The sequence below is a fragment of the Carlito syrichta genome, unplaced genomic scaffold, assembly GCF_000164805.1.
Source record: "Carlito syrichta isolate Samal-C Ts95f unplaced genomic scaffold, Tarsius_syrichta-2.0.1 Scaffold308593, whole genome shotgun sequence".
NCBI classification, from domain to species: domain Eukaryota; kingdom Metazoa; phylum Chordata; class Mammalia; order Primates; family Tarsiidae; genus Carlito; species Carlito syrichta.
The window spans coordinates 80,834-107,341 of record NW_007252689.1 but is presented as its reverse complement, the minus strand read 5'-3'; the positions used below and the strand labels follow the sequence as shown (position 1 = coordinate 107,341).

General features: G+C 48.3%; 1 protein-coding gene across 1 annotated transcript in view; it reads left to right on the top strand.

Moving 5' to 3' along the window:
- Nucleotides 1-504: 504 nt before the first annotated feature.
- Nucleotides 505-26,508, top strand: part of GTSF1L (gametocyte specific factor 1 like) — a 32,605-nt gene continuing 6,601 nt past the window's right edge. Inside the window, 1 exon segment of the mRNA XM_021716258.1 lies at nt 505-566. Within this exon segment, the coding sequence (XP_021571933.1) occupies nt 505-566 (62 nt within the window).

Genomic DNA, 26,508 nt, shown 5'->3' with positions numbered 1-26,508 from the left:
AGAAGCCAGGGGATGGGATTCTAGAGCCATCAGTAAATAAAGAAGCCAAGTGCTGGGATTCGAGTCATGGGTACACAAAAAAGCCAAAGGTTGTAATCCTAGACCCATGAGTACAAAAAGAAACCAGGGACTGGAATTCTAGAGCCATGAGTACATAAAGAATCAGGGACTGGGATTCTAGAGCCAGGAGTATACCATGAAACCAGAGACTTAGATTCTACAGCCTTGGGTCCATAAAGAAGCCACGGGCTGGGATTCTAGAGCTATGGGTACAACATAAAACCAGGGGCTGGGATTCTAGAGTCATGGATCCATAAAGAAGCCAGAGGTTAGGATTCTAGAGCCATGGATACACAAAAAGCCAGGGACTGGAATTCTATAGTCATGAGTACATAAAAATGCCAGGGGTTTGGATTCTAGAGCCTTGGGTACATAAAGAAGCCAAGGGCTGGAATTCTAGAGCCATAGGTACATAACGAAGCCAAGGGTTGGGATCCTAGAGTCATGGGAACACAAAGAGAACTTCCGAATGTCATGGAGCCACAGAACCCTGGAGGGCATCAAGGGTAAGCAGAGACTGAGTAGATAAACCTTGTAGACTTCGTGGCGTTCGTGAAATCAACACGAGTCATTTGTCGACCGTCCTCAGTGACTGTGACACGAGATCACTTGTTATTTCACCAAGGAATGAATTCAGATAGTCCCCTGCAGGACTGGGTGCAGGTGTGGATGGTGAATCTTGCCAGCGATTCAGGAAACCACCACCCCAGGCATCTCCACAGGGCTCTGTTGTTCTATCTTGGTGCTACGTGTCCCCAGCTACTCCCAGGAATTGATGAAACTTTGCTTTTTGTGAGAAATAGCCCTAAAATAAATCCAACTGCTTGTGCTGGTGGTGGAACAGAGGAGGAAGGGAAGGAAGACTGAAGGCATCCGAGAAAGTGATGATGCAGAGGTGCTGAAAAGAAGCATCAAATTGCCGCACAACGCAGATCCACCAGGGGAAAGACGTCGTCAATACTCACTCAGGATGGAAACCCGAAAAGGGACTCATGAAACTTTCAGTGAGTGTCCTGCCCAGGCAATAATGCTTACCCATGAAAGCTCAGCTCATTCCTGCCTTTGCTGCTTCATCAAGTCAACCAGCAGGCATCACTGACAACCTGCTATGCTCCAGGCAGGAGCCTTCACTCTAGGAAGCAGAACACAGTCACTACTTTCATGGAGCTTATATTCTAGCTGGGGGAGAGCAATAAAAAAACATAACCTCTGGCAGGTGGAGACAAAATATGAGACGAAACAGGCAGAGGAATAAAGAGTGAAGAAAGCTGAGACGTTATTCTTTTTTTTCCCCCTTTTCTTTTTTGAGTTGGTCTCATTCCATCGCCCAGGCTGGAGTGCAGCAGCATGCTCACGGCCACCCCAGCGTCGACCTACTGGGCTCTGGTGATCCTTCACCTCAGTCTTCCAAGTAGCTGGAACTACAGGGGCGTGCTACCACACCCGGCTAATTTTTTGATTTATTGAAGAGACGAGGTTTCACCAAGTTGCCCAGGCTGGTCACGAACAAGACTTTATTCTAATTTAGGCAGCTGATGTGTTAGATAAGCTGATCAAGAGAAGTCCTTCTGAGAAGGTGACACCTGAGCAGAAACCAGAAAGACACGAGGGAAGGAGCCAGATAGACACACAGGGGAAGAACTTTCCCCCAGAGGGAACAGCAAGTGCAAAAGCCCTGAGGTGGAAGTGTGCTTGGAGGCATAGCAAGGAGGCCAGAGAGGCTGGAATAAGTTGAGCCAGAGGAGAAGCAGCAGGAATGAGCTCGGAGAAGGACCTGGGGGACGATGTGAGGCCTTGGATGCCATGGTAAGGCTTTTAGCTTGACTCTGAGTGGAAGGAAAAACATCGGAGGGGTGTGAAGAGGCCACGTGATCCAACTCGAACTTTAATGCCCAGAGCGTCACCTACAAGGGGAGCGTGTTCAGAGGAGAGAGAGCAGGGGGAGGCCCCTGGAATAATCCAAGATGTTTGTGAGTAGCTGGGACGAAGGTGGAAAGGTGAAAGTGGGGAGATGCGGTCAGATGTGGGGAGATTACTTGAAAATTCATCTTTGCATGCTGGGGGCTCTTCAAGTGCCATCCTTAGGGGGTGTCGAGGGTTAAGCAAGAATCTTTTATTTGTGACGAGCTATTTGCATTTATTTAAGTGTTGCTTTAAATTATGCATTATAGGCCAGGCGCAGGGGTTCACACCTATGATCCCAGCGCTTTGGGAGGCCGAGGTGGGAGAATCATTTGAGTTCAGGAGTTCGAGACCAGCGTGAGTAACATAGCGAGACCTCATTTCTACAAAACATTTTTTTAAAACTTAGCTGGGCGTTGTGAAGCGTGCCTGTACTCCCAGCTACTTGGGAAACTGAAATGGGAGAATCTCTTGAACCAAGGAGTTCATGGCTGAAGGGAGTTATGATCGCACAACTGTACTCCAGCCTGGGCAACAAAGCAAGAGCCTGTCTCAAAAAAGTAACAATAGGCCGGACTTGATGGCTCAACCTGTAATCCCAGCACTCTGGGAGGCCCAGACGGGTGAATTGCCTGAGCCCATGAGTTCGAGACCAACCTGGGCAACGTGGCGAGACCTCATCTCTACACTAAATTTTTTAAAAATTAGCTGGGCCTGGTAGTGTGCACCTGTAGTTCTGGCTACTTGGAAGGCTGAGGCAGATGGATAGCCCGAGTCCAGCAGGTCGACGCATGCCACTGTACTCCAGCCTGGGCGATGGAGTGAGACTCCACCTTAAAAAAAAAGTAAACAAATTAAAAATAAATTATGTATTATATTCTTAACCACATTGCTAATGGTAATTAATGTTGGCTTATGTTCAATTTCAATTCTGTTCTCATTTTGATAATAACCAGTCAGGGTGCTGTAGTATCTCACATGGGTAACCGACCCATGGGCAATCCCATTGTTTGGAAGGGATTCAGGTTCAGACACAGACATTCAAACGGTGCGCAGTAGGCTCAGATTGCTCAGGAGGACATGCTGGCATGGCACCTGATCTAGTCTGGCTTAGGGCCGAGGCCAATGTTCAGAGCAAAAACTCTGTATTTTCAAAATAACCACTGAAGATGCCTTAGATGACCAATAAAGTGGGCCAAACACGGCTACCACCTTATACAATGACATTCTTGCATCATTCAGTTCGACCATAGGAGGACTCACACCAGCAAGTGTGATCACAGGAGGCAGCACACTGGAGGTCTCGCGGCCACGTGGGCCCTAGAGCACCCAGGTCAGGAAGTGGGGAGTGGGTGGAGAATCTGGCCGCTGCCTGCGTACCCGCAAGGTCTCCACTAGGTTTTGCTATGAAGCCTCTAACACTTGATGCCTGCGGATGGATTTATTTGTTGTAAGGATTAAATGAGATAGTGAGGTCAGTGTCCAAAGTCGTTGAGGGATCAGAATCAAATAGACTTGTGTGGTTATACGCGCCTGTAGTTCCAGCTACTTGGAAGGTGGAGGCGGAAGGATCGTCTGAGCCCAGCAGGTTGAGGCTGCATTGGCCGTGAGTGTGACAGAGTGAGACTCCAACTCAAAAAAAACAAAAAGAATCAAATAGACTTAAGTAAACTTGCCACCTCTGCCCTCTCACTCCCTATGTGGCCTTGAGGGAATTACTTGGTCCCTCTGTCCCTCAGAAGGGGGCACAAGGACATCCACCTCGTTGATCCTAGTGAGAAGGAAACACGATCACACACAGCCACATGCCCAGCACTGCGCTCAGCCCTGAGAAAGCCCCAATCCACCCCAGGTCCTGACACTAGCTTCATGAACTTTCCCTGGCGAGACCCAGAGATAGGAAGTGATTTCTGAAGGAGTTCAGATGCCTGCGGGGGGGCCCCATGGGCCTGTGAGTATTGGACCACATGCACAGGCAGAATAGAACCAGGGGGCCCATAATCCCAACCAGACTGGACCACTGGACTCATGTATCCCCAGATTAGAGAACTAACTGCCAGGGAAAGGAATGGGATGATTTGTTCTCAGTGGAGTCCATAGTGGAAGACTTCAAGTCACCGGACTCCAAAGGTGGGGGCTGCAAACAGGGCATAAAATGAACCCACCCTCTCAGGGAACTCTAAAATGCTCAAAAGGAAACTGGAGCCCAGAGAGCTGGTGGTGAGCAAAGTCACAGCCCCAGAGAGCATCATCGAACAGTAAAACTAGAAAACCCCTTGAAGATCATCGGGGCCATTGCCTTGCTAAGCTATGGTGTGGCCATGTGTTCTGTGAGCTTGGCTGGGCCATGTTTCCTGGCTTTGGCTCCCTCCCCCTCCTTGGGGAGGTGAATCTCCTCTTTCTCTCTCTTTCTCTCTCTCTAGTTGACTTTTTAAATAAACGATATTTTCTAATCTGAAAATAAAAAGAAGATCGTCTGATCTAGTCCTTCATTTCCCAGGTGGGGAAACTGAGACCTAAAGAAAGGAGGCAGTTAGTCAAGGCCACGTGGCCCATATGTGGCAAAGCCATGCCTCGGATTCACATCCTGGATTCAGGGTCTTGAGTCCCTTTGGTTCCCCAACTCAGTCCCACACTGCACACCCTGAGAATCTGCCGAGGCTGCCATGAGCTGCCCGCCCAAGGTGCTCCAGGGAGCTGATGCAAAACACTTTGTTTTGTATCACGCCTGCGGTAATAGCTGAGTTAAACTGAATGTTCACAGTCATTATGCTCAGAACCCAAGCACGCGTTCCACCGATCGGGGTTTCAGAATGAATCGAGTTTCCGAATTCCCCTCTCTCCGCCCGATTGCATGTCTGTAGATGGTAACCTTTCAAAAGTGAGTCTAATAATTAGTCATCCTGACCTAGACCAAGACAACAGTGTGTTCTTCAATTTCACTTTGCTTTCAACAAAAGAGCGATGCCCACAGTAACGTCCACGGAGACTGGAATGTGCTTCTCAGCGGCTCCCTGCAGCCAGCTGAGACGGTGTCCACAGCTTTCTTTAATCAGCCTCTGCCTCCACCCAGATGCTTCCTTCATCGGTCACCCTTATTGACCCCAGCTGTGCACGGGGCACGACGCTAGATGCTCTGGGTTCATCATTGCACTGAATCCTCTTAACAAGACAGATCATTGTCTTTTTGCCCCATTTGAGGACGGGAAATTAGAGAACCTGAGAGCACGGCCCTCACCTACTGCCAGTCACTTCCCCTTTTCTTCCTGCTCCAGTCACGCTGCCCTCTTGCAGTTCCCCCATGGCAGCTGCTCCTTTCCACCTCAGTGCCTTTGCACATGAGAGTGCTTGGCCTGAAACACCCTTTCTCCCGACAGTTGCCTGGTCGACTCCTACGCACCCTCCAGCTCTCAATTCGAGTAAGTTTTGCTCACACCCTCCTTCCATCTCTCGAGCTGTTCTCCCCTCACACAGCATCCTATGAAGTCCTCCTCCTTCAGAGCCGCCACTACACATTGTAAGGGATTTTTTTTTTTTTTTGAGTCAGAGTCTCACTCTGTCACCCAGGCTGGAGTGCAGTGGCATGCTCACAGCCACCGAAGTCGTGACCTCCTGGGCTCAGGCGATCCTTCCGCCTCAGCCTTCCAAGTTGCCAGAACTATAGGCATACGCCACCATTACCAGCTAATTTTATTATTTATTGTAGAGATGAGGTCTCGCCCAATTGCCCAGGCTGGTCAGTCTCAGGCAATCCTCTTGCCTTGGCCTCCCAAAGTGCTGTGATTACAGGTGTGAGCCACCACACCTGGCTAAGGGATTATTTGCTAATATCTGCCTCTTCTAGAAAAGCGTGAACTCTAGAAGGGCGGGCATGGTGTCTGTCTTGCTCACCATTGCATCTTCACACCTAAAAAGGACACATAGTAAGGACTTAGTTACTATATGTCGATGGCTGGATGGCTGGACGGATAGACGGATGGACGGATGGATGAGAAATACTAAACAAAAAAAACTTGCCACCCATCCAAGTAAGAGGAGGACCAAAATGCAAGCCAAGGCCCCGGCAACCCCACTTGCTGTGTGTGACAGTCCTCTACACAAACCACACCTCCCAAATGCTGACCCTGGTAGGTGGAGCCCACCTCCCTAGAGCAATGTTCACCAAACTTGGCAGGCCATAGCCTTGCTTGGCCAGGACTTTGCTTGGCCATAACCTGCTCGGCCATGACCTTGCTGTCCACACCCCACACCCTCCATCCCACACACCTGGAGGTTCATCCGGAGATACTGATGCGGTGGTCCAAGAAGACTCCCAAATCTACATTGCTAACAAGCCCCCAGGTAATTTTGAAGGGTGTGTGTCCCAGACCTCCACTGGGGATCCCCAGGCGAGGTCGAGTCCCGGAGAATCCCAACCCTGAGGGTGAGCCGCCCAGCGCTCCCCACCACCCCCAGCCGCCTCCCCCCACGGCACGCCCGCGCCAGAAACTGCCGGGCAGCGAAACTGGGGCCGTGCTGCCCTCTGGTGTTGCGTGGCGGCATTGCAGCCGCTGGGCTTCCTGAAGGACACCTGCCGCTGACGCCTCCCACAGCCAGTGAAGTCTTTGCCGCGCTTGTCGCTTGGGGCCAGAGCACCCGAGGTCCAGTCCCTGAGCCTCCAGTGACTTCCTCAAGACATTTTTTTCGTTTTGTAAATGAAACACAATCAGTGTTTCCCAAACTTCAGTTCTTTTTTCATCTCATTCAAATGCTACTGTTCACTTAATGTTTTTCTAAATGTATTTATGTAAAATAAATCATTTGAATACCTACAGTAAATGGGTGGGAAAACAGTTTCACTTGCCATAAATAGGGAGGTGAGCAGAAGACGACATGGAGGAGTGAAAATACAAAATCAGGCCGGGTATGGTGGCTCATGCCTATAATCCCAGCACTTTGGGAGGCCGAGGTGAGAGGATTGCCTGAGCCCTTTGGGTTGGAGACTAGCCTGAGCAACTTGGCGAGACCTCATCTCTACAATAAATCCAAAAATTAGCTGGGCATGGTGGCGCATGTCTGCAGTTTCAGCTACTTGGAAGGCTGAGGCGGAAGGATTGCCTGATCCCAGCAGGTTGAGGCTGCAGTGGCCGAGAGCGTGACACTGCCCTCCAGCCTGGGCGACAGAGGGGGACTCCAACTCAAAAAAGAAAATACAAAATCAGGATTAAAAAGATTTTTATAAATAAAAAGGATTCCCATTTTACAAACAAAAATAAACAATGGCCTACTTAGGTGAAGAAGTTATAAAGGAATTATCATCATAAAAGTCAGGACAGTGGCTATCTCTGGGGGACAAAAGAGGCTATCATTGGAAAGGGGTGTGGAGGCAGGGAAGCCGGGCTCCTTGGCCTGGGAAATCGTTATACTCAGGTGTTATTAGCCTGCACAGACAGCTTTATGTGTCTTTTTCTTACAGTTTATATGTCACAATAAAGAAATGTTATGAAAATAAAAAGCAGCCAGGCGCACTGGCTCATGCCTGTAATTCCAGCACTTTGGGAGGCAGAAGCAAGAGGACTGCCTGAGCCCAGGGGTCCAAGATCAGCCTGGGCAATTTGGCAAGGTCTTATCTCTACAATAAATCAAAAAATTAACTGGGCATGGTGGCCGGTGCCTGTGTTTCCAGCTACTTGGAAGGCTGAAGAAGAAGGATTGCCTGAGCCCAGCAGGTAGAGGCTGCGGTGGCCATGAGCATGCCACTGCGCTCCAGCCTGGACGACAGAGTGAGTCTCCTACTCAAAAAAATTTTAAAAGAAAGAAAGAAATAAAAAGTAACCAGTGAAATACGAGGCACACCTAAAAATATGAGAGGTGACACTGACCATAGCTGACACAGCTGCTGAAGAAGGGCCCTTTGCCTCTTGAAAGGCCAGTGCTGGGGATAAATGCCCCGGAATCAGGCTGATTATCCAAGGCTGTTCCGGGGTCCCGGGAGAGGCGGCTCTGGGAAGCAGCACTCGCCCCCACACTCCCAACCTCCTTCCTTCCTACCCACCTTCCCCGGATCAAAGACCCCAGGATCAAAGTTCAAAGCTTGGAGTGGGTCTATGGGCCACTGTGGTGTGGTGAAGACAGCAAGAACCCACCCTCGCCCAATCACCAGAATGGAGCACCTCTCCGGCCAGTTTATAGCCCCAGGAGACAGTCACAGGAAGCTTACTGCCAGCATCTGCTCTGATTGGTTGATGCCTGTGCCATTCGGTTGTTCAATATGTTTCTGATTGGCCCTGCTGATGTGCCTTAAAACATATGTCATCACTCAAATAAAAACTCTCCCTCTGTACTCCAGTGGAGCACACACTGCATTTTAGGATGTGGTCGGCATTAATTACCTGGCCCCTCACAGGGCGACTCCAGGGACCTAATGGGCCATCACAAGTGCTGGGCCCCACACCAGGTGCTAACTTGGGTAACACAGAGCATTGTCTCCTCCGGGGAGCCAAGATATTCTAGAACAGAAAAGTGAGCTCCATAGGGTACAGGAGGCCCTGTGGGAACTCACAATTGTTCTGCTGTCTGCCTGTCTTTCCTCCCCTGCCAAGGAGCAGCAGGAGAAACTGAGGCTGGTCAACACACCAATCATTTCCTCCCTCCACCCTTTTCTTTTGCATTTTTCTACTCTGTTCCATGAGCCTTGCTTCCAAGGAATTCACAGTGTAAGTCCCATTAGGAGTTCACAAGTGACCCCACCTCTCCTGCCTTATTAAATCCACATTTTTTTTTAAGAGACAGAGTCTCACTCTGTCACCAGGCCGGAGTGTAGTGGCATGATCATAATTCACTGCAGCCCCTAACTCCTGGCTCAAACGAACATCCCACCACAGCCTCCCAAAGTGCTAGGATTACAAGAATGAGCCACTGTTCCCAGCCCCACTCCCATTTTTACTAAATGTATGTTCGGTGCTCAGAGGGGCAATCTGAAAGACTAGTCACCAGCACATTCTCTTCCTCTTCATACATTTTTGCACTTTCTGACTTCATTTTACAATAAGAGAAATAAGAAATAAGAGAAAATGAAAAAGCCAATACAGTTGTGCTAAGGAAATAAAGCAGCACAGTTCTGAGCATCAAGCCCTAATACGAGAATGAGGAATCGGTGGTGCGCCCTCACTCTGCCCTTTGACTGCTAAGTGATCTCAGGCAAGTCCTTCCTCTGTTGACCCTGTTTCCCCATTCATTCCTTATCCCCAGACCCCACTCCACCCATTTTTCTGTCCTGCCTCAGGCCCTGCTGGCCAGATTCAAGAACTTGGAGGCTGAGAGGAGTCAGAGAAGTAGGGGCACTTCTTCCCTGCTTCCTTCCTTCTTTGGGTCTCATTTCCGACAATGACTGAGCCCCTTCACGACCGCAGCTCCTGCTAGACGGCCCTCCTCTATGTCTCTGTCTCTCAACAGACCTCTATAGCACAGTCTCCACCCCCGGTCCCATTTGCCCACGAAATCCAACTGAGTTGGATTCTGTTCCTTGCTAGAATCTCAAGTAATACATGTAGCAAGTATAAATTTCCCTAGATCACACCCTCGGAGATGAAAACCTATTAATTTCTCCATTTCTTCCTATTTAACTCATCTGAATTTTTGAGCTCCCGTTTCCACTGAGTCAGAGTCTCACTCTGTCGCCCAGCCTGGAGGGCAGTGGTACTCACAGCCACCGCAGCCTTGACCTACTGGGCTCAGGCGATCCTTCCACCTCAGACTTCCAACTATCTGGAACCACAGGCATGCGCCACCCACCTAACTAATTTTTCTTGATTTATTGTAGAGACGAGATCTCACCTTGCCCAGGCTGGTCTTGAATCCCTGGGCTCAGGCAAACCTCTCACCTTGGCTTCCCAAAGTGCTGGGATTACAGGCATGAGCCACTGTGCCCCACTGCCAAGATGAAATTTGAAAACTAAAAGCAAGCATGCAAAAATATTGCTCTCTCTCCATTATCTGGCTCTTGAGATCAAAAGCTATGGCTTTCAAGAACACTAAGAAACTCGAGACTCAGCCGGGCTCAGTGGCTCAGCCTGTAAAGAAAAAAGAAACTCAAGACTCTGAAATCTGACCCTCATCTCACAGGCTTCTCCAGGGTCTTCCCTTCCCTAAGGTCTGTCAGCCTTCAGCTTTATTTTTTGTTTGTTTGTTTGTCTGTTTTGAGTTGGAGTCTCACTCTGTCACCCAGGTTAGAGTGCAGTGGCATGCTCACAGCCACCGCAGCCTCGACCTGCTAGGCTCAGGTGATCTTTCTGCCTCACCGCTCTAAGTAGCTGGAACCACAGGCGTGTGCCACCATGTCCAGCTAATTTTTTGATTTATTGCAGAGACAAGGTCTCGTCAAGTTGCCCAGGTTGGTCTTGAATCCCTGGACTCAGGCAATCCTCTCACCTCTGCCTCCCGAGTGCTGGGATTGCAGGCTTGAGCCACTGTGCCTGGCCTAAGGTTTACTTTTAATAATAGTAACGACATTCACTGACACTTCCAGCTGTGATGAATTCTAAACCATTCACTTAATCAGTTAACAAATATCTCTTAAGCACTCACTATGCACCAACACAGTAGTCAATTGAAAAAGACAAGTGCAGCCGGGTTCGGTGGCTCAGCCTGTAATCCCATGCCTTTGGGAGGCTGAGGTGAGTGGATTGCCTGAGCCCGCGGGTTCGAGACCCGCCTGGGCAACTTGGTGAGACCTCATCTCTATAATAAAATCAAAAATGAGCCAGGTGTGGTAGCGCGCACCTGTAATTCTGGCTACACGGAAGGCTGAGGCAGAAGGATCGCCAGAGCCCAGTGGGTCGAGGCTGCAGTGGCCGGGAGCAGCTACTGCACTCCAGTCTGGGCAACGGAGTGAGAATCCAACTCAAAAAAAAAAAAAGAAAAAGAAAAAGACAATTGCATGCTTTGGAGCAGCTGATAGTCTACTGGGGGAGGCAGGTACTCATTGGAAGATAGAAATAAATGTAAAATGACAACTGTCATAAAGCTCTATGAAGGAAAAGCACAGGGGGCTACAAGGGCAAAGAACAGAGGAATTTGAATGAGAGAGTTCAAGGGAGGCTGCGCTCCAAGGCCAAGTAGGCAGTTAAGCACATAAAGAAAGCAGGCAAGGGCTGGGCACAGTGGCTCACACCTGTAATCCTGGCACTTTTGGAAGCTGCAGTGAGAAGATTACTTGAACCCAGGAGGGCAATATAGTAAGACCTCATCTCTACAAAAAACAACAACAAAAAAAATCAGCCTGGGCAATATAGTAAGACCTCATCTCTACAAAAAACAAAAAACTAACTGGGTGGGGTTATGTGTGCCTCTAGTCCCAGCTACTTGGGAGGCTGAGGCAGGAGGAATGCCTGAGTCCAGGAGGTTGGAGGTGAAATGAGCTGTGATTGTGCCATTGAGTTGGGATTTCACTCTGGGTGACAGAGTGAAATCCCAACTCAAAAAGAAGAAAAGAAAGAAGACAGGAGCAAAGCAAGAGATGCCAAGGCCCTGTGGTAGCAGAGAGCGTGGAGCCCACAAGAGGCCAAGATTGGCCATCGTGGCTGAAGTACAGAGAGGAGAAGAAACGCATGCCAGGTATGGTCAGGTGTGGGTAAGCCTTGAAGGGTGCAGGGCCTGAGGGCACCTGAAGGATCCTGAGTAGGAAGCAGAGGAGTGACAGTGTATCTACATTTCCAGATGTTCCCTCAAGGTCTGGCCCAGAAAAAAATAGATCAGAGGGGAGTAGGGGAGACTAGTTAGTAGACCTTAGACCAGGCCAGAGATAATAGTCACTGGGATTATTAGTGCAGAGGTGATAAGAATGAAGAGAATTGATTCAAAAGTTGTTCAGAAGTTGAGTGGCAGGACTTGGTGACAGACTAGATGTGAGGGAGGAGAGAAAGGAATCAAGATGTCCGGTTTACAGGAGTGAATGGAAGAGGACAGGTGGTGTTGCCATCCACTGAGATGGTTAATTTTATGCACCAACTTGACTGGACCACAAGGTGTCCAGATTAAATATTGTTCTGGGAGGATCTATGAGGATATTTCCAGCTGAGATTAGCATTTGCACTGGTGGACTCAGTAGAGAAGATTATCTTCCCCAGTGTGGGTGGGTATCATCCAGATCACGAGGGCCTAAAAGAACCAAAGATGGAAGAAAGGAATTTGTCCCTTTTACCTTCCTCACACCTGGAACCGGGACATCTCTTACCTCCTCCTACCCTTGGACTAGGATTGCATCATCATCTCCGCTGGCTCTCAGGCCTTTAGACTTGGACCAAGTTATACCACTGGCTTCCCTGGATATCCTGATTGCGGATAGCAGATCATGGCATTTCTCAGCCGCCATGATCACGTGCACCAGTTCCTGAAATCACGTCCTTTGCAGCAGCATGGAGGTCATCATGCTAGGTGAGCTGACTCAGAAACAGACAACCAAACACTGCATGTCCTCACTCATATGTGAGAGATAAACAGCCACAAAGATGCACATAATACGCACTGGGGACACTGCGGGGAAGGAGGTTAGGGCTCAGAAACTACCCAGGCACGATGTTCACTATTTGGGGAATGGGCCACCTGAGACCCAGTCCCCACCACTACACAAAACATCCATGTAACAAATACGCATGTATACCCCCTGAATCTAAAATAAAAGATTAAATCATGTGAGCCAATTCCTCTTTTTTCATATCCTGCTGGTTCTGTTTTTCTGGTGAACCCTAATAGCAATGGGCACTCTGAAACAGTACCAGGTTAGGGCAGGAAGGTCACTTTTAGGGTGATTTGGGGAAGTCTAAGTATGAGGTGCCCATGAGACATCCAAGGTAAATTCACAGGCGTGCACTAAACAGATGGTTTAGACCTCAAGATGAACACTCATGAGTTATCGACATACAGACAATAAGAGAGAAGAGAAAACTAAAGCTAGAGGACTCCAACACTTGAGGCCTTCAAGCAGCCAATTCAGAAATAGGGAAGAGGCAGTACAGAGGAAACATTAGTTAATAACAAAAATGCAAGCTGGGTGCAGTAGCTCATGCCCGTAATTCCAGCACTTTGGGAGGTCAAAGCAGGAGGATCACTTGAGACCAGGAATTCAAGATCAGCCCAGGTAATATAGTGAGACCTCATCTCTACAAAAAAAATTTTTAAATTAGATGGGCGTGGTGGTGCACACCTATAGTCTGAGCTACTCAGGAGACTGAGGTGGAAGGATCCCCTAAGCCCAGAAGGTCAAGCTGTGATGATTGTGGTCATGCAGCTGCACTCCAGCGTGGGTGACCGAGACCCTGGCTTAAAAAAAAAACTTTTCTAAAAAAAATGCAAGCCAGGCTCAGTGGCTCAGCCTGTAATCCCAGCGCTTTGGGAGGCTGAGGTGAGTGGATTGCCTGAGCCCATGGGTTCAAGATTCACCTGGGCAACTTAGTGAGACCTCATCTCTACAGTAAAATTTAAAAAATTAGCCGGGCGTGGTAGTGCGCACCTGTAGTTCCAACTACTTAGAATACTTTAAATACAAAAATAGCTTCAATATATTTTTGTATTTAAAAGAACCTCTGAGCCGGGCTCGGTGGCTCAGCCTGTAATCCCGCGCCTTTGGGAGGCTGAGGTGAGTGCATTGCCTAAGCCCGCAGGTTCGAGACCCGCCTAGGCAGCGAGACCTCATCTCTACAATAAATAAAAAAATCAGCCGGGCGTGGTAGCGCGTGCCTGTAATTCCAGCTACTCGGAAGGCTGAGGCAGAAGGATCGCCGGAGCTCAGCAGGTCGAGGCTGTGGTGGCCGGGAGCGGCTACTGCACTCCAGTCTGGGCAACAGAGTGAGACTCCAACTCAAAACAAAACAAAACAAAACAAAACAAAAACCTCTGATATAATAAAAACAGAATGTACAACTCCTAAAACAGCAAAGAAAACTAATTCAAGAAAACATGCTCACTAAAATCAAAGAGCACAACAAGATGACAGAAGCAAGACTACACGTATCAGCTGTCACAATAAAAGTGCATGGGATAAATTCGTCCCAAAAGCTTAGGATCAAAGCACAAAATCCAAGTTCCAACTTGTTAAACCTTGAAGAAATGGCGGGGTGGGGGTTGTTCTTTTTTTTCTTAAAAGATGGGGGTTAACTATGCTTCCCAGACTGGCCTCGAACCCTTGGGCTCAAGTGATCCTCTTGCCTTAGCTTCTGGAGCAGCTGGGACTACAGGTGTATACTACTGTGCCTGGTTAAAGCGAGGTTTTGATAACTTATGGTGGTAGTTCACTGGGGAATCCAGGAATACTCCAATCCTAACCTGCCAATTATCCTTCCTCATAAAGTTTTCCCAAGGGCAGATTCTCAAAAGAAAATGGAAAACAGGCTGGGCACAGTGGCTCACACCTGTAATTCTAGCACTTTGGGAAGTCAAGGCTGGAAGATTGCTTACGCCCAGGAGTTCAAAACCAGCCTGGGCAACATAGTGAGACCTCATCTCTACAAAAAGTAAAAAAACTAGCTGGACATGGTGGTGCACAGTCTCAGCTACTTGGGAGGCTGAGGTGGAAAGATCACCTGAGCCCAAGAGGTCGAGGCTTTGGTGAGACATGATAAAGCCAGTGCACTTTAGCCTGGGCGTAGAGTGAAACCCTGATCAAATAAAGAGAGAAAGAGAGGAGGGGAAGGAAGAAAGGAAGAAAGGAAGGAAGGAAGGGTGAGAGAGAGAAAGAAAGAAAGCTAGCTAGGTTGGAGCTTTAACCAGAAGCTTCATGGAAATCTAAATCTGGGCCTGAGATCAGCTGTGCAGAGAGCCCCTTAAAACAATCACCAGTAGCCAGGCTCAGTGGCTCAGCCTGTCATCCCGCGCCTTTGGGAGGCTGAGGTGAGTGGATTGCCTGAGCCCGTGGGTTCGAGGCCTGCCTGGGCAACTTGGTGAGACCTCATCTCTACAATAAAAATTAGCCGGGCGTGGTAGCACACACCTGTAGTTCCAGCTACTTGGAAGGCTGAGGCGGAAGGATCGCCAGTGCCCAGCAGGCGAGGCTGCAGTGGCCGGGAGCAGCCGCTGCACTCCAGTCTGGGTGACAGAGTGAGACTCCAACTAAAAAAAAAAAAAAAAAACTGAGGCCAGGTACAGTGGCTCATGTCTATAATCTCAGCACTTTGGGAGGCAGAGGCAAAGATCTGTCTGAGCCCAGGGGTTCAAGACCAGCCTGGACAACATAGACCTCGTCTCTACAATAAATAAAACATTAGCCGGGCATGGTGGCACATTCCTGGAGTTCCAGGTACTTGTGAGACTGAGGCAGAAGGATCTCCTGAGCCCAGTAGATCCAGGCTACAGTAGCTGTGAGTAACTGCACTCCAGCCTGGGCAACAGAGTGAGAATCCGATTCAAAAAAATTGAATTTTGCCTTTGGGAGGCTGAGGTGAGTGGATTGTCTGAGCCCGCGGGTTCGAGACCCGCCTGGGCAGTGAGACCTCATCTCTACAATAAATCAAAAAATCAGCCAGCATGGTAGCGCATGCCTGTAATTCCGGCTACTTGGAAGGCTGAGGCAGAAGGATCGCCGGAGCCCAGCAGGTCGAGGCTGTGGTGGCCGGGAGCGGCCACTGCACTCCAGTCTGGGCAACCGAGTGAGACTCCAACTCAAAAAAAAAAATTTGAATTTTATATAACACCAAATACTTTTTAGCATAACTATGTCCCAAACAATATTTGAGACATTGTGCTAAGAAAAAAGTTTTCATTGTTTATCTGAAATTTGACTTGGCATCCTGGGTTTTACAAAATAACCCAGCACCTGGGTAAGGCACCATGGCAGGCATGTTACAGAAGGAGAGCCAGCCGGGCATGGTGACTATAATCCTAGAACTGTGGGAGACAGAGGTGAGAGGATTGCCTGAGCCCAGGCGTTTGAGACCAGCCTGGGCAACTTGGTGAGACCTTGTCTCTACAATAAATCAAATCATTAGCCGGGTATGATGGCATGCATCTATAGTTCCAACTACTTGGAAGGCTGAGGCAGAAGGATCGCCTAAGCCCAGCAGGTGGAGGCTGCAGTAGCCGTGATCATGCCACTTGCACTCTAGCCTGGGCAGCAGAGTGAGAATCTGACTCAAAGAAAAAGAAAAAGGCATACAGTATCCACGCAGCCCCATGAGGAAGAAAGTAAAAGAGGAGGTGACTGTCCCACCAGTAAAGTGGCTTCATCAGCCTGGAATCTGGCCAATGAGGTCAGCAGCTCCTTCTGGAGAGAAGTCCAAGCGAGCACAGGACAGTAGCTTTCCCTCCACACACAAATAGCTGCTCTTTCACGTTTGTGAAATGCTACATAAAGGTTAAAAACGAAGGGATTTCCAGATGACTGACTCTGGCATGCATCCAACTGCTCCCTGCCAAATTGGGTTTGTTAAAATGGTCAAAGGAAAACACAGGAGAATCTATACACATGTAAACCAGGGAGATAGCAGACATGCTAGAAACCTAAAGGGGAAATGTGACATAAGGTAGACCCAGTGAGTGAGGAACTGGCCTAGTGATATGCTGGATGGAGCTGGCTCACACCAACTCCCAAGAGGTGATGGTTGTTAAATGGCTGTTAAACTGGCTGGGCTTGGTGGCTCAGCCTGTAATTCCAGCACTTTGGGAGGCCGAGGCAAGTGGGTTGCCTGAGCACGCGGGTTTGAGACCAGCCTGGGCAATTTGGCGAGACCTCGTCACTACAATAAATAAAACATTAGCCAGGCGTGGTAGTGTGCGCCTGTAGGCTACTTGGAGGGCTGAGATGGAAGGATCGCTGGAGCCCAGCACGTCGAGGCTGCGGTGGCCATGAGCGTGCCACTGCAACTCAAAAAAAAAAAGTCTGTTAAACCACTGGCAGCTTGACATTGGCCACCAGGTGGAGTATTTACATCGTGGAAACCAGCAGATGCTACAAGAATGGTCAATTTTTTTAATGATCCTTTTGGCTGGTCATTAAACATTTGTGGGACTGGCTACTCCATAAATAACCAAATAAGGCCGGGCTCGGTGACTCAGACTGTAAGCCCAACACTTTGGGAAGCCAAGGCGAGTGGATTGACTAAACCCGCAGGTTCGAGACCAGCCTGGGCAACTTGGCGAGACTTCATCTCTACAATCAATCAAAATTATCCGGGCATGGTAGTATGCACCTGTAGTTCTGATTACTTGGAAGACTGAGGTGGAAGGATCACCAGCACCCAACTGGTCGACGCTGGGGTGGCTGTGAGCCTGCCAACCTGGGCAACAGAGTGAGACTCCAACTCAAAAAAAAAAAAAAAATAGCTGGGTGTGGTAGAGTGTGTCTGTAGTTCTGACTGCTTGGAAGGCTGAAGCAGAAGGATCACTTGAGCCCAGTGGGTCAATGCTGAGGTGGCCATGAGTATGCCACTGCACTCCAGTCTGGGCAACAGAGGCTACAATTCAAAAAAAGAAAAAGAAACCAAATAAGAAGAAATAAATCTCTGTAAGTTGAAGGAACCTGTGAAAAGCATTCCATGCCTCACGCGCAGCCCTGGGAACTTTCATTGTGCTCTGGCCAGCTTCCACCTCCAGTCCCTGCAGCTGTGCGTGAAGGCTCTTGCTCCCAGAGCTGCCCATGCTTGGCAGGTTGAAAGTGGTGTATAAATGCTCCAGCTCCCTCACGCTTTAGATGGGGTCATTCTGAGTTGCACGTTTTGTATCATTTTCCAATTTCCCCCAAAGGCTGAGGTAGCTGGTTTAATCATGAACACAATCATGCTGGCTTAATCATGACCCTGGAGAATTTTTGCTAGGCCAAGCATGGTGGCTCATGCCTGTAATTCCAGTACTTTGAGAGGCAAAGGTGGGAGAATCACTTGAGTCCAGGAGTTCAAGACCAACCTGAGCAACATAGTGAGACCTAAACAAAAATTGCAAAATTAGACCCAAACAAAAAATTTTTAAATTATCCAGGCATGGTATCATGCACCTGTAGTCCCAACTACTTGGGAGGCTGAGGCCGGAGGATCACTTGAACCCAGGAGTTCGAGGCTGCAGTGAGATATGATTATGCCACTGCAGTCCAGCCTGGGCAAAAGAGCAAGACCCTATCTCAAAAAAAAAAAGAAAGAAAAAGATGTTTATTAGTTTCTATATGTGTATGTTTACTTTTGAAAATAACTTTTACTTATTTTTCTATAGAAAAATGTACCCATTAAAATTTTAGAAAATACAAAAATATGTTATTATAATTTTGGCTCTATTTGTATCTGAGTGTATATATACGGTATCTCACTCCTTCCTCTCTCCTACAGACTTACTCACACTTCCCCCAATGAACTAACTGCATCTGAAATCTCGTCTTAGGCTCTGCTTCTGGGAGAACCCAAGCACATCCCCAGCAGACTCCACAAAACTGACAAGCCCAAATAGCAGGTGGCAGGGAAGCAAATGCCACCGGGTATCACCGGGGACTAACACTCGGTGCTGATGTTGCCCCTGGGGAAGGAGAAGGGCTGACCCATGGTGTTACAGGTGGTGGCCCCATCTCATGCCCTCCTGCACCTATGTTGGAATGAGGTGTGAGTTGTTCCTGGATTCTAGCTAACTTTGGGCTAGAACAGAGAAAGCCTTGAGCAAAGCAGCAAAGTCATCACTGTACAGCTTCACTCCTCAGCTGGGTCCCTCCGACAACAGGGCCTCTGTGAAGGCAGAGCAAAAGGACAGCAAACCCAACTGCACTGAGACCGGCACAAATCTGACAGAAGCTACACAGTGTCCACGCCAGCAGAGAAACACCTCAGCACTCACAGGTGGGCTCAAGGGTTAAAAGAAAGTGTTCAGCTGGGCACTGTGGTTCATGCCTGTAATCTCAGCTACTCGGTAGGCTGAGGCGGGAGCTAGGGGTACAAGACCATCCTGGGCAACATAGTAAGACCCAGTCTCCAAAGAAAATTTTTTTCAGCTTAGCCAAGTGTGGTGACAGGAGGATCGCTTAGGCCCTGCAGTTCAAGGTTGCAATGAGCTAGAATGTGCCACTGCGCTCCAGCCTGGGCAACTGAGCAAGACTCAGTCTCTAACTAAATTTTTTTTTAAGTGGGATGTTGGGGGAGAATAGGTCATACCTGAGGAACAGTGACCATCAAAAAGAGTTGTTCCTGAAGAAATAAGAGAAAGCCTTAAAACAGAGTTTTCTCAAATATGTTCCGCAGAAAACTAGCGGCTGGAGGTAGTAATTGGTGTGAAGGAGAAAAGGCTACATCAAAAGCATTGAGTTACGCAAAGGTGTGTGGATTGCTTTTCCTAGGGACTCCTCAGATCTGTGCTGCTGTGGGCCATGGTTCCCAGGAGAGGGTACCAGGTGCTGAGTTCCAGAGCAACTTTCAGAACTCCTGTTCCCAGGAGTGCCAGCTCGGAAAAATAAGCTATGTTAACAACTACATGCAAACAGGAAAGATATTGAATTCAAACACCTGTAAGGGCATGACTGAAACTGAAGACATGCTAGGCCACCAGGAGCACCTCAGAAGCACTAACAAGCAATCTTCTTCAGGCCACGTTATCTATCCATCGCATAATAAAAACAAATCAAAATCAAAAGAATAAACGACCAAAAACATCACTTGGAAATGTATTCCTAAATAACTCAAATCAAAGAAAAGAACAAAATTGCAATTGTAGACCATTCAGAATATAATGACAATTGGAATGCCACATAGCAAGATTTAGGGAATGTAACCAAAGCACTCCCCATCACGCTAAATGTTTTTGTTATTAAACAAGGAAGACTCAAAGCAAATGAAGCATTTAACCTAAGGAGCTAGAAAATAAGCAAGAGAAATATTTTCAAGGAGAAAAGTAGAAGATAAAAACCAATGAAATAGAAATAAAAATCCACGGAACTGGTTGGTTTCATGTAAAAAGCTGTAAGATATACTCTTCTCTACCAAAAAAAAAGAATTTAAATTACCCAGGCATAGTAGCATACACCTGTAGTTCCAGCTTCTAGGGAGGCTGAGGTGGGAGGATTGCTTGAGCCCCAGAGTTTGAGGCTTCAATGAGCCATGATCATGCCATTGCATTCCAGCCTGGGCAGTAGAGCAAGACTCTGCCTCAAAAAAAAAAAAAGAGAGAGAAAAGAAGGAAAGAAAATGTTTACTAGTTCCGTATGTGTACGTATGTATATTTCTTTCTTTTTTTTCTTTTTTTTTAGTCAGAGTCTCACTCAATCACCCAGGCTGGAGTGCAGTGGAACACTCACGACCACCACAGCCTCGACCTGCTGGTCTCAGGTGATCCTTCCACCTCAGTCTTCCAAGTAGCTGGAACTACAGGCACGCACCACCAAGCCCAGCTAATTATTTGATTTATTATAGAAATGAGGTCTCACCAAGTTACCCAGGCTGGTCTCGAACCTGTGGGCTCAGACAATCCTCTCACCTCAGTCTCCCAAAGTGCTGAGATTATAGGCATGAGCCACTGTGCCCAGCTGCATATTTCTTTTTCTTTTTTTTTGAGTTGCAGTCTCACACTGTCGCCCAGACTAGAGAGGGGTGGCACGTTCCTGGCTACCACAGCCTCGACCTGCTGGGCTCCGGCGATCCTTCCGTCTCAGCCTTCCAAGGAACCGGAACTACAGGTGCGCGCTACCACGCCTGGCTAATTTTTGATGTATTGTAGAGACAAGGTCTCACCAAGTTGCCCAGGTGGGTCTCAAACCTGCGGGCTCAGGCAATCCACTCGCCTCAGCCTCCCAAAGTGCTGGGATTATAGGCTGAGCCACCAAGCCCAGCCTGTATATTTCTAAATATGTTTTGCTTGATTTTTCTCCTTAAAATTTTAGAAAATACAAAAAAAAAAAAAAGTATCACAATTTTGGCTCTTATTCTTTTTTAATATTTGTATGTGAGTGTCCACCCAGACTTGTAGATATCCAATAAGGGAAAAGGCAAGAAGAAAGTGAATGAGCAAGAACACAAAAACACAATGTTAGAAAAGCCGAGGAAAGCCGGGTTCAGAGGCTCAGCCTGTAATCCCGTGCCTTGGGAGGCTGAGGTGAGTGGATTGCCTGAGCCCGCGGGTTCGAGACCCGCCTGGGCAACTTGGTGAGACCTTATCTCTACAATAAATCAAAAATTAGCCAGGCGTGGTAGCGCACGCCTGTAGTTCCAGCTACTTGAAAGGCTGAGGCAGAAGGATCGCCGGAGCCCAGCAGGTCGAGGTTGCGGTGGCCAGGAGCGTGCCACTACACTCCAGTCTGGGCGACATAGCAAAATTCCAACTCAAAAAAAAAAAAGCCAAGGAAAGTTAGCCAAAGACTCAGAGGAGAGTTTTCAAATTAGGAGAGGAGACAGATATATATGTATATGTTATATATTATATTAAATATACATATATGTACATATATGTATATTATTTTAGTCAGAGTCTCACTCTGTTGCCCAGGCTGGAGTGCAGTGGCACGCTCACGGCCACTGCAGCCACGACCTGCGGGGCTCAGGCGATCTTTCCACCTCAGCCTTCCAAGTAGCTGGAACCACAGGCATGTGCCACCATGCCCAGATCATTTTCTGATTTACTCTAGAGGCAAGGTCTCGCCACGTTGCTCAGGCTTGTCACAAGCCCCTGAACTCAGGCAATCCTTTTGCCTCCACCTCTCAAAGTGCTGGGATTACAGGCTTGCGCCACCACGCCCAGCCTATATGTATATTTTTGAAACAAGATTTCACTCTGTCACCCAGGGTAGAGTGCAGTGGCACAATCAAGACTCACTGTGAGCCGGGCTTGGTGGCTCAGCCTGTAATCCCGCGCCTTTGGGAGGCTGAGGTAAGTGGATTGCCTGAGCCTGCGGGTTTGAGACCTGCCTGGGCGGCGAGACCTTATCTCTGCAATAAAAAAAAAAAAAAAAAATCAGCCGAGCGTGGTAGCGCATGCCTGTAATTCCGGCTACTCGGAAGACTGAGGCAGAAGGACCGCAGGAGCCCAGCAGGTCGAGGCTGTGGTGGCCTGGAGCAGCCACGGCACTCCAGTCTGGGTGATAGAGTGAGACTCCAACTCAAAAAACAAAACAAAACAAAAAAACAAACAAACAAGAAAGACTCACTGTGACCTCGAACTCCTGAGCTCAAGTAATCCTCCCAGTTCAGCCTCCTGAGAATCTGGAGCTACAGATGTTCACCACCATGTCCAGCTAATTTGTTTTTTTAATAGAGGCAGGGGTATCGCTATGTTACTCAGGCTGGTAGAAGAGAATATTAAATGTGTGCAGTATGCTAGTCAGTTTGGAGAGTTCAGTGGAGAATATGTGTGTGTCTTAGACTCAGGCTGCCATAACAAAATACCACAGACTGGGTGGCTTAAGTAAAATAGATGTACTTTCTCATAGTTCAAGAGGCCACAAGTCCAAGATCAAAGGTGCCAGCAGGGCTGGTTTCTGGTGAAGCCTCTCTTTCTGGCTTGCAGAAGCTTCCTCGCTGTGTGCTCACATGGCTTTTCCTCTGTACGCAAGGAGACAGGGCAAGCCCTAATGTGTCTTCCCTTTCTTATAAGGACAAAAGTTCTATTGAACTAAGGTCTCACCCTCTGACCTCATTCAGCTGTAATTACCTGCTTCAAGGCCCTATCTCCATATACAGTCATGCTGAGGGCTAGGGCTTCAACTGTGAATTGGAAGGGGCATAATTCAGTCCACAACAGTATATAGTTATCTAGAAAAATGGGAGTTGTCAAGAGAAATAGAAAATCATGGAGTCAACTTTAAAACTGACATAGAACTATTTCCAAAAAGGATATAGGTCAGAGAATTTAGCAGACAAGTTCTATCAGATGTTCAAACACTGTTTCTAAGCTATTTAAACTGTCCAGAAAACAAAAAGAGAGAGAATGTGCTCCAATTCATTGTACAAATCCAGCACAGCTGTGACATGTAACCTGACAGAGAAAACCAAACTTCGCCCAGCCAGGCATTTTAACCAAATCCCAAGGGATTTGTGTGCCTATTATAGTTTAAGAAGTGCTACACGGTGCTTCACTGGATATCATGCCATGGAGAGAGTTTTCAAAATAAGGTCCTTGAATCAAATGGGCTAGCAGGAGCCCAGTTGGCTGAGACCAAGGAGCCCACAGAGACGGGCAGCATGAAGAAGTCATGGGCCAGAGCACCAGAGCTCGTGGGGGCTACCTATGCTGTTCACACCTGTCTTCTAGACATGGCATGGAGACTCCAGGAGCCAGACGTGGAGAATACATGGCATAAGTTGGGTGTGCTTCGGATACCTTCACATCCTGGCGAATGTTCCTGTGGCAGAGGGTGCAGTGTCGGCACTAATGGCTACAGGGTATGAGAACAGACAGGACAGTTCAATGGAAAACGTAACAATTGAACTGTCTGGAGAGGTGATGAGCTCCCCGTCGCTGTTTGACCAACCTCCCAGGATGCTCTAGAGAGGATGCTGGCACTGGGAGAGAAGTTGGCAGTGATGACATCAGACCCTTTCCAAGCCCAAAGAGTTCAGATTCGTAATGACTCAAGTTCCCCAGTGGCTCCATCCCACCCCATGATGACAGTTGCTGACCTTGCTATCCAGGACACATGATTTTTCATTTTCAGAAAACATAGTTTCTACACACTCTGTGACCGCCTCTCCACGCCTGTGTCACCGTCTGTTGGCAATATCTCTCAGGATGGAGGTCAGTGTGGGAAGGGAGAGAAAAGCGGATCCAATCTTACTTGTTGATTGGTCACGTGTATGCAGTCAGGCCTGAAAAGTGCTGCACAGACAGATGTGTGTGCATCCCTCTTTCCCCAGGTTGCCATGGTGAACGGCCTCTCAGGTCCCAGGCTCAGAGGTCTGAGGACCTCAGCCTGGGCTACCCCTGGTCATGAGCATGAAAAAGGCTGTAGGCCAGGTGTGGTGGCTCAAGCCTAAAATCCCAGCACTTTGGGAGGCTAAGGTGAGAGGATTGCCTGAGTCCACAGGTTTGAGACCAGCCTGGGCAACTTGGCGAGATTTCTATGATAAATCAAAAAATTAGCCAGGCATGGTGGCGTGTGGCTATAGTTTCAACTACTTGGAAGGCTGAGGCGGGAGGATCACCTGAGCCCCTCAGGTCAAGGCTGCAGTGGCCGTGAGCGTGCCACTGCACTCTAGCCTGGGCAACAGAGTGAGACTCCAACTCAAAAAAAAAAAGAAAGAAAAGAAAAAGGCTGTAACATTGGGATTAAAATCACTGTCAGTGTCATCAGCAGACACTGTGGCAGGGTTGGGGTGAGTAAGAGCAGGTGTTCACCCCTACCGTAGGAAGGTTAACAATGCCATAGTTCCTCCAACACTGGGCTGCAGGCTTGAAGAAAATGGACACTGTCACATAAATGGCACAGGAGTTACAATTTACCAAGGACACCCTCTCAGCAAACCAGGAGCTATCCCTGGGTGAGTGGGTTGGGATATGGGGAACACAACTCCTTGGCCTCCCATTCCTCCATGAGACAGTTGGTTGGAGGCACTCTAGAACCAGTCTGCAGTTAAGACCCAGATCTCAAGATCTCAAGAAACTCCAGTGAGCACTGACAAGCCATCGATTTCCACTTTGAATGAGGGCTTTTCTCCTTTGTGGAGGAGGGAGTATGTTCTGTATGTGTGGAGGAAAAGGAGATGATAGCTGGTGACAGGGCAGACTGGGGAAGTCCTTAGATCTCAAAGTTCTTATTCTCCTTCTGTGGAAAGGTTATATACCTCCTCAACCCTTGAAGTTAGGTATGGCCATAGGACTTAAATTGGACAATGAAATGTCAGTGGAAGTGATGCTGATCATTTCTGGTGGACGCTTTAAAAGCCAGTGTGTCACTCACCACATCCCCTTACTGCTTCTACAAGAAAGCATGTTTTGCTGAGGGGGCTCCAGCAGCAGGAGTCCCATTAGCCACAATGAGCAGATCCCCAACCCCCTCTCCACCCCAGAAACCTACTTTGGGTGACACATAAGCCTTTGTTCTTTTAAGCTCCTGAAGATTTGGGGATGTATGTAACCTTGCCTATCCTGACTGGTACACTCAGAATAATTAATCGCATGGTTGTGAAAGCTACCTTTTCTTTTTTTTAATTTTTTTTGAGTTGGAGTCGCACTCCGTCGCCCAGACTGGAGTGCAGTGGCCGCTCCCAGCCACCGCCGCCTCGACCTGCTGGGCTCTGGCGATCCTTCCGCCTCAGCCTTCCAAGTAGCTGGAACTACAGGCGCGCGCTACCACGCCTGGCTAATTTTTTTTGATTTATTGTAGAGATGAGGTCTCGCCAAGTTGCCCAGGTGGGTCTCGAACCCGCGGGCTCAGACAATTCACTCACCTTGGCCTCCCAAAGTGCGGGATTACAGGCTGAGCCACCGAGCCCGGCCAAAGCTGCCTTTTCTAAAATCCCTTGTCTAATCTTTTTCTCTAAACCTGGTTTCCCATTATGATATCTTTTTTTTTTTTTGAGTTGGAGTCTCTGTCACCCAGGCTGGAGTGCAGTGGCATGCTCACAGCCACTGTAGCCTTAACCTGCTGGGCTCAGGCGATCCTTCCACCTCAGCCTTCCAAATAGCTGGAACTACAGGTATGAGCCACCACGCCTGGCTAATTTTTTGATTTATTGTAGAGTCCAGGTCTTACCAAGTTGCCCAGACTGGTCTCGAATCCCTGGGCTCAGGCAATCCTCTCACCTCAGCCTCCTAAAGTGCTGGGATTATAGGCTTGAACCACCGTGCCTGGCCTTCATTATAATATCTTACTAAGACATCAGTGAATGTCATCTTGCTATGTTGTCTACATGTCACAGGATAGTAATAAGACATCCTACATGAGCCAGGCACAGTGTGGCTCATGCCTGTACAATTCCAACAGCTTAGGAGGCTTAGATGGGGAGACTGCTTGAGCCAGTAGTTTGAGGCCAGCCTAGGCAACATAGCGAGTCCCTGACTCTACAAAGAAACGTTTAAAAACATCCCGTATGCATGTCACATGGCAACTATGTACCAATGTACGCAAAGTCAATCACTCCAAGGTTCAAGAGAGGCTGTATGCCATGGCCAGGATGTGGAGAGATGGAAAAAATACCAATTACATTGGCAAAAAAAAAAAAAGAAAAAACTGTAAGACATCAAAGATTAAGTGTAGGCCGGGCGCAGTGGCTCACGCCTGTAATCCCAGTACTTTGGGAGGTGGAGGTGGGAGGACTGCCTGAGCCTAGGGGCTCAAGATCAGCCTGGGCAACTTGGCAAGACCTCGTCTCTCCAATAAATTGTTTTTAAATTAGTCAGGCATGGTTGTGCCCACCTATGGTTCCAGCTACTTGGAAGAATGAGGCAGAAGGATTGCCTGAGCACAACAGATAGAGGCTGCAGTGGTTGTAAGCATGCCACAGCACTCCAACCTGGGCGACAGAGTCAGATTCTGACTCAAAAAAAAATTAAATTTAGCCGGGCTCGGTGGCTCAGACTGTAATCCCGTGCTTTGGGAGGCTGAGGTGAGTGGATTGCCTGAGTCCGTGGGTTCGAGACCCGCCTGGGCAACTTGGCGAGCCTTCATCTCTACAATAAATCAAA